At 43.3% G+C, this 12,073-nt stretch overlaps 1 protein-coding gene across 1 annotated transcript in view; it reads left to right on the forward strand.

Moving 5' to 3' along the window:
- The window catches only part of LOC132958488 (NACHT and WD repeat domain-containing protein 2), a 50,903-nt gene extending 39,217 nt beyond the window's left edge, over nt 1–11,686 (forward strand). The window contains 2 exon segments of the mRNA XM_061031347.1: nt 107–696; nt 6,736–11,686. Of these exon segments, the coding sequence (XP_060887330.1) occupies nt 107–696; nt 6,736–10,632 (4,487 nt within the window). The 3' untranslated portion in view covers nt 10,633–11,686.
- The last annotated feature ends 387 nt before the right edge of the window (nt 11,687–12,073 follow it).

The following is a 12,073-nucleotide window of genomic DNA, read 5'->3' on the forward strand; positions in this document are numbered from 1 at the left end:
ATTTAAGCCACCACTTTTCTTTAGTTTTTACAAATAGAGAATTTTCAGGAAGACGTCTTAGACATCATATAAGAAATGTCAAAACTGTATTTGTTCTTTTTCTCAGCCTTGGAGGATGAACTCGACTTCGCTCTTGGGAAACAAACTCCAGCCTTTCTCAGGAAATGCGTCTGCTACATTCGCAAGATCTCCAACTTTGACCGCTTCGCCAAAATCCCTGAGATGACCCGCTACATGGACATCGTGGTGAGCGCCGACCGCGTCATGCGCAATCAGGAAGCCTACGAACGCCTTCTGAAGGTCCGGGACGAGTTCATCCCCACCGTCGTCGCCGCCTCCAACCTCCGCGTCTACTCCTCGGTCACGCACTGCGACATGAAACTGGGCTACTCGCAGGAAGTGGAGAGCAACTATGTGGAGGGTCTGTGTAAACAGTTCTACGAGGACATGGTGGACATCATCCAGGCCACGGTGCAGCAGAACTTCGACACGGAGACCGACCCGCTGTACGACGAGATCCTGCAGCACCTGTCGCTGTGCAAAAGCTACTCGACGCTCTTCGAGTTCAAGACCGAGTCGCTGGATTACATTCAAGAGTATCTGATGCCGTCTAAAGGGAGCAGAACGAGCCCCCTGGTGGTGTATGGGGGGCCATGCACGGGGAAGACGCTGCTGCTTTCAGAGGTGGCAAAACAGGTGAGACAGAGGAGCTAAATAAAAACAGAATTCTCTGGCGCAGACTGAGTAACAGCTGTGAACTGCTAATTAAAGATGGATGTGATGTGATTGCCTGGCATCAGGGAAGGTATCAAAATAACTTTCTCTCATAGTTTGACTGACAGCCATAACATAGAAAATAAATAAATCTAGAAATTATACATTTACACTAGAGGGTAGCCAGTAGCATCATGGTTAGTGCGCTTGTCCAGATAAAGAGGCTGAAGCCCTCGAGTGTGGGCGGCCCGGGTTCCAAGCCGACCTGTGGCTCCTTTCCTGCATGTAAATGGTAAATGGACTTGAGCTTATATAGCTTTTCCAGTCTTCCGACTACTCAAAGCGCTTTTACACCACATGTCACACCCACTGATGGTAGTGATCGCTATGTAGTATCATCCATCAGAAGTAACTAATCCCATTCATACACCACCACTGAAGCAGCGGGAGCAATTTGGGGTTAAGTGTCTTGTGTCAATCCCAAGTCTCTTTCTCCCCCTGTTTCTGACATAAAAAGCCCCCAAAATAAATCTTAAAAGAAAAAAAAACGTACATCAGGAGAGTTGTTGGATTCATCTCTCTCACTCGTGTATGCTGAGGAGCTTCGTTTAGTTTCCCCATTGCTGGGTCAAGTTTGATTTTGGGAGGAAGTGAACTTTTGGTTCAATTTGGCCCCCCATGCAACTACAAAAGTAAAATCAAGTTGCGCGTCTGCGAAGAACCTAAGATGACATTAGCAGCAGCCAAGGCCGCCCATAAAGGGGGGATAAAGGGCAACGTTTCCTGGGGCCCAGTCGCGCGGGGAGGGCCTATGAAGGTTGACAAAAAAAAACATGGTTCTTCCTCATTTTCAGCAACAATGACCAAATTGTGTTTTACACCTAAATACTCACCATTATCTCTTTAGAGTGTTTAGTCTGCTGATTTGAAGAGGTTAACATTTCGGGTAAAAAAGAGTTCATTTTATTCCAGGCTCAAAAATAACTGTACACAAAAAAGTGCCTTCATTCCAAATCTCCATACTGGTATAAATATTTATATCCTAATAATAATATACTGGTATCGGTATAAGGTTGTTCTGATGATAGATGCTGATATCAGAACAGATGTGATCATTTTTAGATAATGGTGTTTCTCTTTTTTTGTTTGATATTCACCCCTCTAATGTCTCACGTTTGCTGCTCCTTGTCATCCTGCTTGAGCTCATCTGTCTCTCTGATCTCAGCATGTGTCTGTCTTTGTACACCAGAGTACGAGTGGGCGTTCAAACTGTTCATCTCCTCTCATCCAACGCTCGCTTGACCATCTGTGTGTCTGCCAAATGACCGCGGCCATGCCCGTCTTTTCCTTCCCTGTGAAGCCGTGTGTGTGTGTGTGTGTGTGTGTGTGTGTGTGTGTGTGTGTGTGTGTGTGTGTGTGTGTGTGTGTGTGTGTGTGTGTGTGTGTGTGTGTGTGTGTGCGCATCTGCATACGCCTTCATGGGTGTGCGTTTTGTCCGCTCTCATGTGTTAACATCTGTTGAGATGGTATACATGTCTGTTGGTAAATGTGTGTGCAGCTCGGTGTGTTTGCGTACACATGCACATTATTCTCCTGGTTGTGTGCGTGCCATCTGGCTGGATCACACCCACAGATCTACCCCTCCTGTCCTGCCTTCGCAATAACTGTCACACTGATACAATCAGTTTTTTTTGTAACAGCAAAATCACAACATCTAAGGTCAGTGTAGAGGTGTATACAGGGGCGAGTCTGTTTGGGCCCAATGCATAAACTCACAGGGGGGCCCTCCAAACAGTGTTCATGCTCATCATGTAATAAATGATCTGACACCAAGAAAAACATCTAGTTAAAGTTATGTTATCAAGGTTTCTCTCCTCCACATTTAGGGCTGGACGAGCACCATCCAGTCATTTACTATTCTATAACTTATTGGTGTCAGATTTGGCCCCCTTACCCCCAATTTCCGCCTACTCCTTGCACAGCGCTTGACTGACCGCCACGCCGTAGTTTGCTGCCACTCTGGTCAATCATTGTGTTTCCACAGCGGGCGCCGCGGTCCTTCTCCGGAGCGTGTCACCAGCGCCACCGCGCTCCACTCCGTTTCAAATACTCTACAAGTCCGTTTTTTGACGGAGTACGCTGCAGACACGCGTCAAGCTGGACAGAATGTGACAACCCCGGAACAGGAAGTCAGACTGCGGTTAAATAATGTGATTTTAAAACTCTTTAGTCAGCCGATATTTTAACAAATTCTTGCGAGAAATGAATCCCCTCCAGTAGGACTGTGTCTCTCGCGTTTCCATCAGGGGAGTTTACCTGCTTCTTCCAACCATGCCCTGATTTCCGTTCCATAACATTATCAAGCATCTTTCATGTTTTTCCAGCACCAGGTGGATGTTTTCAAAGCTTCCTTCTAGCATGCTGATTCTGTTTCCTCAAGTGGAAACAAGGTTTTGGAAAGAGAAAAAAAGGGAACACCAGCTGTCTCAAATCATCAGTTGTTGTTTTTTTTTTTAGAGTTTCCTGGAAGCTAAATCTTAGTTTTTATCCAAAGTTTGCCCTTTAAAATTGGCCCCAAAAAAACGCCTGTTTGGCTAAAATGAATGTATTGATTGTATGAACCCACTCAGATGAGCCAACTGATGCCTCAAACAACGTTACTGCTCTGAAGCTTGTGTGTATTAGTGTGTGAGTAGGCTGCCAATGTCACATATGGTCTGCTTTAGATGAAGCTGTACACCTCATCACGACTGAAAGAAGACCACATCATGTCATCGTAGCTTCTTGAACCACATCGAAGAAGTTTTATTCAGATTTCTTTGGCCACTTTTTTCTTTTTACTGCAAGTTAAAACAAAAAGTAGAACTTTGAAATCCAAACATCAGAGAGAAGTTTGTTTTTCGATATAAGCCGGACTTCAAGAGCTGCAGGATAAAGGTAGAAGTGTTCTGAAGCTTCTGTGTTGCTACTCTACGCTCAAGTCTGCAGGGTGTAATTCACACCTGAGCTGTTTGGTTTGGTTCACCTGAACCCGGGAGTCTTTATGACTTTACTTTTGAGCTCAGCTCACTGGATCTGCTCAAAGACAGGTGTCCTGTGGGCCTGTGCGCTGCCTGATCTGTGTTTTCTTTGTAGTGTAATTCAATAAGAAACAGCAGCTTGTGTGTTGCAGACATTAGAAACACAAAAGCTTAAAAAGGACTAATGTATGTATCCTTAATAAATAGTTGATTATAGGCGTTGTTCTTTTGCAGTCGAGGAAAAGTCTGTTTTAGAATGTGCAAATGGTGTCAGGCAGAAAAGACGTTTAGAAGTTTAGACATTTAAATATTGTTTTTTCATTCACCTGCAGTAATAAGGAACAATGAGTCAAACCATGAACATTTTAAGAAATGAGTTTAAGAAAGTTTGCAACACTAAAAGCACCAATATGTAACTCTGACACCTAGTGTTTAAAATTGGTACTGCAGTCCAAATTCAAAACTTTTGAGAGAGCCGTCTCCCCGAGCCGTCTCCTCCCTAGAGTCCATACAGTGCACACAGCTTGCCATGAAGCAGACACTGAAGCTTCAGTGTTTAGCCAGCTCTGCATCGGTCTTCAAACCGTTCTGCGTTCTAACCTCTCTCCATTTTTCAAAAGCATCTCCAATATTGAGGCACGTTCCTGCTCGTGGAGCTTATTAGAAAAATGCAGAGGCTTTTTAGTTCGGGTACAATCACTTCTATCTGAACCAGTTCGCTTGCCTAATTTCATCGCTGTAACACTTGTTGGTTAGCGGTGATAACTTTTCTCATGTCTGGCAAACCGAGGGGTGTCCAAAACGTCCGTGTGAGGTTGCCTTAAAACCGCCTACTTCCTCTGGTCTGCACAAATACGGACCATTCTGGACTGGAATGGAAATATCCAGTAGATATCTTACTTATTTTTCCTTTAAAATCCAAACACAAACTGAAACTACTGAGCAGGCCTCCTCAGTGTGGTAAGAATAAAAGTAAGAATGGAGCTGATGATGATGTGTGTTTGATACATAATTCAAACCACTGATCCAAGAGGTCAAAGTGTCTCACATTTGTTGTACTCCGGGAAGAGCTTTGTATTGCATACAGATCTGTCTGTCAGTGTTTGCACATCTCACGAGTGCATACTCACACTGAAAGGAGTTAGCTTAATATAACAAAGTGTCAAAGAGAAGAATAGTGTTAAAGAGATAAGGGGATTATTTCATTATGAGTATTGACCTTCACTTTGCGGAGTGAAAATCCTGTGGAGTTTTTTGTATAAAGAATATATCAGATGTTTTGTTCAATAGACTATGAAAGCATAAAAACAGCACTATGTAATTACCTCCTCACAGTGAAATGGCTTCTGGGCACAGTTTGAGTATAGCTAGCAATGCAATGGCTCACAAATCCCACGTTAGGATTGGATTACGGATTTTTGTCATGGATCAGATCGTTTTCCGGATGGGCAAATAAAAGTTCATTTTATAATGCAACTATTTCACTCCTCAGCTAGCCATGACTCAAACTGTGTACTTTAACAGCACTAACAAATCAAAAAGCACCTCCATGGATCTAAATAATAATAATAAAAGCAGCGACTCCTTTTCATTTAGACAGTAGCGAAGTGCTTTTACAAATCTGAGTGAAAACAGTATAAAGGGTCATCATTTAAATAGCAGTATGTGTAACCTCTCATCAGAGACTTCTACTTTATGGACAAAAAACTGAACTCTTTCAGTGACTAACAAGTTTGCTGTCATCTACAAAAAATGCCTCATGTGTGCTTTGACAATGTAACATACACGCTGTTCATTTAGCGGATGTGTGTTTGTGGCTGCACAGTGCGTGCTGTGTTATGACGCCCCATACTGTGTGAGTCAGACGAAAACACCAAAGGGGGGTGCATGCGTTTCACCTCTCGTGTATCTTCCATTTTTAGAAGGAACTCAGAGCTGTTTAAAGGAGTTTGTTTGGCTAAGTCTACAGCAGGCTGGTATGTTACTGAAAAGTTTCTGAATGATGTCACGTGCTTTTACCAGCTGATGCCGGTGTGATAAATGCATACACAGTGAGATGATACAGAGAGAAGTCGAAGCAGGTTGGAAACAAATGAACCATATTCATGACATTTCAACAATTTAAAACTCATTTCTGTGTCTGTGAAAATCTCACATTTGAACAGATCCAGATCAGCTGTGATACGTTTCACCAGTACCAGCACAGAAATGAGTCATCAGAGCCTCTGTTGAGATTTAAGCTTGTGAAGTCAGCAGGCTGACATGATACCATTTCAGTGTTGATTAATTACTGAGTTGGTCCCTGATAATCACAGAATTTAAAACTTTAAAATATGAAATATCCCCCCTGATAGATACTGCTCCACACACACACACACACACACACACACACACACACACACACACACACACACACACACACACACACACACACACACACACACACACACGCACACACATGAACAAAGCTAAATGTGAAGTACGCGTCATCACTGTTGCCCTAAAAATGTCAAATAGCCTCTTGATGTCCTCTGGATGTCTCCCAGGAAGCCATCATAGCCAATTTATGAATTCATGAATGGAGTCAATGTTACAACAAAGCCTCAAAATAGGAGTGGTAGTGATTCATAGAATTTTTTAAGTATCTGTTTTACTGACTGAAAATGTAACACACTGTTGTTAAGGAAAAAGTAGAAAAGAAAGACAAAGAAAGTTTTCTTGCTGTGCTAATGAGTCCTGTCTCATATGGTTAAAATAACATTTAGATTCCTCTGCCGTCATTCTGGAGCTATGGTTATCCTGGTTGTTTGACTGTTTCTCTAACCATGTATCAATGACTGTGTTTCTCTCATTTTACCTAGAGAAAATATTTTTAAAAAGTAAGAAAAACGAAAAAAAAATTTGCAGTCTAGCTTACTGTGTGTTTGTACCATGAACTATTGTACCCATAATATATTGTACTCATATTCTAACAATCAACTCTCAATGCTGTGTTTTTTAGGCCTACACATGGCTGCAGACAGAGATGGGCCCTGAAACAGATCCAGTGGTCATTGTCCGTTTTATTGGCTCCAGCCAGCTATCCACAGACCTACGCACCCTCCTCCAGAGCATTTGTGAACAGATTGCACTAAACTACCGCTGCCTGATTCACTTTTTGCCTAACAAGATCCAGGAGATGAAGGAGCTGCTAATTAATCTTCTGGGGGAATCTTCTTTCCACAGACCCTTGGTAATTGTTCTTGATGCCCTTGAGCAGCTCTCAGACTCGGATGAAGTTCGTAAGCTTTGGTGGCTCCCCATACACCTGCCTCGGACTGTCCGCATAGTAGTCTCAACGTTGCCCAATAAACATGGCATCCTGCAGAAGCTTCGGCACCTCATCCATGATGAGGGACAGTATGTGGAATTAAGTCAGAGGGACCGCAAGGTCTGCAGTCAAACGTTAAAACAGCAGTTGCTCGGGGTGAAGAGGAAGGTCACCTCAGGCCAACAGATCTATGTAAATGAGGCACTTGCCAAGTGTACGTTGCCCATGTTTGTTAACCTCATCTACAGAGAAGTAGTTCATTGGAGGTCTCACAAAGATGTGGATGACAGGTCCCTGTGCTCCACGGTACATGAAAGCATAGAACAGCTTTTTTACTCAGTGGAAAACAAGCTAGGCCAACGATTTGTCTTCAGAGCATTAGGGTACATCACAATGGCCAAGGCTGGGCTAACTGAGGTTGAGCTTGAAGACATTCTGTCCCTTGATAATATAGTTCTAGGTGATGTCATTGTGGCAACTTACCTGAAAAATCCCTTGCGAATATCTTGTGATTTGGTTGCAAGGCTCAAAGAGGAGCTTGATGGTTATTTGGTGGAACGTCAAGTACGCAATGTCACCTTGATGGTTTGGGCCAACAGACACCTGCATTTGATTGCTCAGAAGCTGTATCTTAGCAATGAAGAAGATGTCCACCAAATGCACAGCCTCCTAGCTGAGTACTTTCTCGGGGCATGGTCAGGTGGAAGGAAGAAGATCTTCACTTACGATAACAACCATTTCACTTCCCTTAATATATCGCATCATAAAAACCCCCACAATCAACAGTCACACGAAAAAGCATCCTCTGACAAGTACTCATATGACCGACAAACTCCTGAGCAGCCTTGGGTGTTCCAGTGCAACCTTTTGGAGCCAGACATTTTCTTTGTCAACCACAGGAAGATGACAGAGCTGGTGTACCACCTTACCAGGAGTGGGCGCACTGATGACCTCATGTTCGGTGTCATCATGAACTTCAGCTGGCTTTACACAATGATCAAGATTGGCCAGTTTGAAAAGGCTTTAACAGACATTGACCTTGCTTACAGCTACACCCAAGAAAAAGAACTGAAGTTTCTGGCCACCACTCTCCGCAGCATCAAGGTGAAAGTGCTGAAAAACCCTGCATCTCTCTCTGCAGAACTGCAGCAAAGGCTTCTGCCAGTTGTCACCTCCCTCCCCAAGCTCAGACACCTTCTGTTGGAGTGTGATAAAGATGGCCCGAAGTACTGCTCCATTGTGCCTCTCCACTCTTCTATGGATGTCACCTACAGTCCAGAGAGGCTTCCTCTGTGCTCTAGCTACATGCAGATTGTGGAGGTCTTGCCCACTCTAGCCCCAAACATAGTCCTTGTAGCACTGGAAGATGGGTCTGTTAGTACCTGGGATGTAGAGAGTAGACAGCTTCTTAGGCAGATCGACACAGCAAGATCTGTTGTGCTAGGAATCAGGCTAACGACAGATGAAAAGTATCTGGTCGTGGCCACAACCAAAAACACACTACTCATCTATGATAATCACAAGTCCTGCCTTTTATCTGAGGTTGAAATCAAGGGGTCCAAGCATAGTGGGGTTGCTGGTGGAGTAGCGTTTATCAATGGCTTTACTTTGTCCACCCATCATGCCTTGGCATGGCTTGAGGCCAGCAAAGACGTCAATGTTATTGACCTACTCTACGGTTGGCCCCTCTACCAGTTCCATTGCTGGTATGAAGTTACTTGTGTCCAGTGCTCTCCAGATGGAATGTATGCCTTCTGTGGCCAGTACCTCAACACTGCATCCATCTTTCATCTGGGAAATGGGGATAAGTTATCCACTGTGACCTCTGAGTTTTCTGGGGGATTTGTAAAGTCCATCCTAGTTCTGGACACACTTCACCAAATGGTGATGATTGACAATGAAGGAAGTTTGTCAGTATGGAACACCAAAGAGGTCACCAACCCACGGTTGATGGAGGACTACGATTGTAGAGGGGATGACAGTGAGGTGGTTGGCATTGAGTTATCTGAAGACCAGCGCTCCATTCTCATCTGCAAGGCCAGAAGTATTGAGGTTCTGGACACAAAAGTATGGAAAATGTTAGAGAAGTTCAAAGCCAAACGTACTGAACGCTTTGTGGCTGCTGTTCTCTCCAAGAATGGACAAAGCATTGTGGCCTCCATGGAAAACACCTCCTCCATCTTTGTCTGGAGGAGGGACAGTGGACAGTGCATGGCAAGCCTTATTGAGATCTCAGGGGCTATCGTCAAACTCATCAAATCTGTCCACCACAATATGCTTCTTTCCGTTGCCAGTAGTGGAGTGCTGTCTGTATGGGACATTGACATCATCACCGCCATGTCCAATATTGACAAAACAGGCAAGAAGATCCAGACCTTGCAGCTATCAGGGAGAGAAGATTATGTGTTTACTATGGACGGCTCAGAGGCTGTCCACAAGTGGAACTTTGGAACTGGCTTTATTGAGACTGTCTTTAAACATGAAGGCATAGTGGAGAACTGTGTCCTTAGCTCCTCAGGGGATCTCATGGTTACTTCGGATGACAAATCCAGTCAGTACATCTGGCAAACCACAACTGGAGAAAACATCTTCCGTATCAACGGGCAAAGAATATCACAGCTGCTAATCACCCACAACGACCAGTTTGTGGTGTCCCTATGTGAACAGAATGCTTCCAGAGTCTGGAGGCTTGCAACTGGGCACAAAGTCTGCAACATTTTAGTCACCCTACAGAATGCACTGGTCACCACTGCAAACACTTTCCTAGTGGGAACCTCCAAAAACAAGCTCCTTGCTGTCAGCCTGTGGTCAGGCAGCGTTTCCAAGAAATTTGTTTGTGATGATGGCATCACCATCGTCAACTTCAAGCTCATCCCTGACTGCCCAGACTGTGTCGTCTTCATCACATCAACAGAGACTGTTATCATTTGGAGTGTGGCAGATGAGTCGGTGTGTCGGAGAGTCCAGCTGCCGACCAACTTCCTCAAAAATCTAGAGGACTTCCAGATCTCACCCAATGGGAAACTAGGAATTGTCTCTAAAGGTGATGAGAATATTAATGTCCTGGATCTTCACAGTGGGAAGCTGAGGCTTGTCAATGCTGCTGGTATAATATGGCGGCAAAAATTATCAAGAGATGGACGTTATTTAGTTTATATCTGCTTTCGGAACTGTGATGAAGATGACGATGCTGGTGTCGTGTCTAATCTGATAGTAATGCGCCTTGCAGATGGTAAAAGCATCGGTACATGCTCCCTATACAAGACACCGACCTTCTTGTGTCTTTCCCAGCGAGCACTGAACATCATCATTGGCTTTGAGGATGGAAGCATTGGCACATACACAGTAGTGGACCGTGTGGATGCTGCCCTCAAGATAAAGATAGCCACCTCCAACAGCCGACAGATTGTCAACAACGCTTCGCAGAAAGTGCGGCCCAAATGTGGCAACCATTCCTTTAAGACCGTAGCCGATTGCACCTGGAGGGAGTCAACAGAAGTCTTCTCCAGGGACAGTCCAATCAATGTGTCCGACTCTGGTGAAGGTGAGTCGACCACACCAACAAAAAAGACTGAACTGCTGCAGTGATTAAAAGGACCGGAAGTGGGTGGAGACAGGCGGGTAGGACAGGCGACAAAGTTTAGAATCTCTGGGTTTGCAGTTGATTCTTGTTTACAGCCACGTGATTCAGCTGCAGATGTCAGCCCTCTGGGTAGTTAATGGGCCGACCTTTTAAACGCTGCACTCAAATGATGTATTCCTTACTTCCAACATATGATACAGTTTCTCTTTGTTTTACACACGAAGACTGTTAGACAAAAAACGTTTTTGAAAAGAAGAAAAATGTAAATCTGTGAGTTATTAGTTTACCATTATGTGTCCTTTTGCATTTGAAGAACAAAGTTATTCAAATGTCTTGGTGGAACATTTTCAAAGCCATTCCAGTGATCTTAGCCACTTTCATTGTACACGATTTTTATTTTCTTTGTGCACATTAAATCATGATGTTTTCCTTAAAAAAAGAGACTTTATTTATGTTTGTATCAACATCAGTCAGTACTGTACAAAAAGGAAGAACTATGAACATATGTACATATCCCTTTTTGGCTGCTGCAATTTGTGCAACTCCTTAAAAATGTTATGTTGTGCTTAATGCAATCAAAGTGAGTGCCTGGAATTTAAAATGTTCTTTATGTGCAGATTACAAGATATGTGAAAAAGCAGGGAATTTGTAAACACAGTATACACACAGTTACATAATACTTGCATTGATGTTAAATCAGAACAGTAAATGTACTGAAAACCAGTCAACAACATGGGAGATTGATGGCATTGCTCTTTGTAATGATAGCTGTAGAAACGTCTAGGAACAGTTTACGTGAATTTGATGTGAATTTACTTGCAGTTCCATCAGTTTGTGTGCTGTTTGTGTTAAGGGAAACACCACTATTGAGCATACAGTGTAGCATAGCACCATACACATTCACGCCTTAAACAGTGTTCGCTTTAGGTTTAGTGGAGTTTGTTCAAATGTTACGGTAGAAAAAAAAAAGAGCGATTAGCCCAGTGTTTCACAGAAACAATGTGGTGGATATATTTAGAGGTTCAGACTGTAGAAGGAAGCACTTTATGGGTGGTTTTATGAGAAATTGTTAGATTTATTTATATGAAACATTGTATAAAATAAAAAGTTTAAAGTGATCTAGAGTTGTCTTAAAATGGGTTTCGGATTCGCCTGCAAAAATACACAAGGTCAACCTGGTTGCAGGCTACATCTAATTGACATAAATGCTTAAGTCTCTCTTCATACGCCTGTAGACAATATAAAAACACGTGGCAGAGACAAGAAATACATGGAATCTAACGAGGGTCAGTCAGAATCTGTGCTTGTTGAATGATTTGAGGAAATCATTTTAAAACCTTTGGTTATGAATCTGCTCATGCAGAAAAATGTGCATGCATGACTCAAGATTGTGAATGTGTAGGTAAAGATAGTAGTTGACTTTAGATAAAATGTAGAACAAATTGA

The sequence above is a fragment of the Labrus mixtus genome, chromosome 23, assembly GCF_963584025.1.
Source record: "Labrus mixtus chromosome 23, fLabMix1.1, whole genome shotgun sequence".
NCBI lineage: Eukaryota > Metazoa > Chordata > Actinopteri > Labriformes > Labridae > Labrus > Labrus mixtus.